The 1,783-nt window shown below is 44.6% G+C and overlaps 1 protein-coding gene across 1 annotated transcript; it reads right to left on the bottom strand.

Moving 5' to 3' along the window:
- Nucleotides 1-4: 4 nt before the first annotated feature.
- On the bottom strand, nt 5-1,720 carry LOC121965435 (nuclear receptor subfamily 1 group D member 2-like; the record flags this gene model as incomplete). Its single annotated transcript, XM_042515578.1, has 3 exons — nt 1,643-1,720; nt 840-984; nt 5-141 (listed from the first exon to the last, which is right to left on the bottom strand). Coding segments are annotated over exons 1-3 (360 nt in total), but the record flags the coding sequence as incomplete, so codon positions are not given.
- Between the last annotated feature and the right edge of the window lie 63 nt (nt 1,721-1,783).

Raw genomic sequence — 1,783 nt, 5'->3', positions numbered from 1 at the left:
AGGAGGAGGAGGAGGAGGAGGAGAGGCTGGCGAGCTGGAATTCGTTCTGCAGCTGGTCGTTCACCATGTTGTTCATGGCGCTCTGCATCTCTGCCAACATCCGCTGTTTCTCACGCTTCGGGATCCGACCGAAACGGACCGCTGTGAGGAGGAAGAGGAGGAGGAAGAGGAGGAGATGTTAGATGACAGCGTATATGAACACAGTTTGTGCAGCTTCATGTTCCTGCGGTCAGAGCAGGCGGGTTTACATTAACCCTCAAACTGTGCAAAATGAAATTGCGAATACAAAATACGTCTAATGGAAACACAGAAAAGTTTTTACGTTCACATAAGTCGGTATTTCAGGCGATTCGAAAAAGCCATATCTCACAAAACTGCCATGGAAACACTTTTTTGGCTTTTATAGCTCATAAGATGCGGCGGGTGGCGGTGATGTGACCTTAATGATGCCAACCGCCATTAAATCCAAAGAAGAAAAAGTAAAACAAAGTCACATGACATGAAAACATGACTCTGTGTGAGGACGGAGGAAGAGACCGAGATCGTAAGAGACGAAGAAATTACAGCGACATTAGATCAGCTTTATTGAGCGGCTGCAATAGAAATAAAGCTGCTAATGTTTTGGACATCCGTCGCCATGGTTACTGGGATGTTATCGCATGATATCTCTCAGTGGAAACACAGTCAGCTCCACATTGTGTTTTATCCACATTTACTAAACATCAGTGAGGTTTTGTGCAGAGCTGTAATGGAAACCCGCCCAGAGAGACAGACAGAGACAGGTGGACAGACGGAGACAGGTGGACAGACGGAGACAGGTGGACAGGTGTTTAGCTGACCGTCGCGGCTCATGCCCACAGACAGACACTTCTTGAAGCGACACTGCTGACAGCGGTTCCTGTTGATCCTCATGATGCTGCAGGTCTCGTTCTTCACGCACTTCTTATACTGGATGTTCTGCTGGATGCTGCGGCGGAAAAAACCCTGCAGACACACAGACGGACGGACAGAGAGACGGACAGTGAGACATCCGCAGATGCTGCTCTTTGGAGACAGGATGCTAACTACGGTGGCTGACATGGAAATTTTTTGTCAACATTTTATTTAACTTTTTTTTTTTTAAACATTAAAACTTTTTTCTCTAATGTTTGACTCCACCCATTTTTGTCTTGGAATATTATGACTTTTTTGTCTCAAAATATAACAATTTTTTTGACAATTTTTTTTTTTTTTAAATTCACAACTTTTTTCTTCGGACATGTTTATCTTAACTTGACTTTAAGAAATATTAAGACTTTTCTTGCAGCATTACATTTTTTTTCTAAAATGCTCGCCTGGACTTTTGTTTCCTAAAATATTCTGCCTGTTTTTTCGTGACGTGAACACATGAATGTGTTTCTGTCAGTGTTCGGTTTGTCCGCTCTGGGCTCCTGTAGAAACATGGCGATGTGGGCGAGGAGCTGCTGATGTGTGGATATAAACGATATAAACGGCTCTTTCTGAGGTGACGAAAACACAAACACCGATCGTCAGCTCATTATAAACTAGTGATGAGGCGACGTGATGCACAGTTAGCCAGTAAGAGAGTGTGTGTGTGTGTGTGTGAGAGATAGAGAGAGAGAGTGTGTGATGAAGGTCTCACCTTGCAGCCTTCACAGGCGTGAACTCCGTAGTGGAAACCTGAAGCCACGTCACCACAAACTTTACACAGCAGCACCATGCCGTTCAGCTCTGCAACACACACACACACACACACACACACACACACACTGTTAGCTGCACA

This window comes from Plectropomus leopardus, unplaced genomic scaffold (genome assembly GCF_008729295.1).
Source record: "Plectropomus leopardus isolate mb unplaced genomic scaffold, YSFRI_Pleo_2.0 unplaced_scaffold19994, whole genome shotgun sequence".
NCBI lineage: Eukaryota > Metazoa > Chordata > Actinopteri > Perciformes > Serranidae > Plectropomus > Plectropomus leopardus.
Note: the sequence above shows the minus strand (reverse complement) of the source record. Positions and strands in the feature narration are given on the sequence as shown.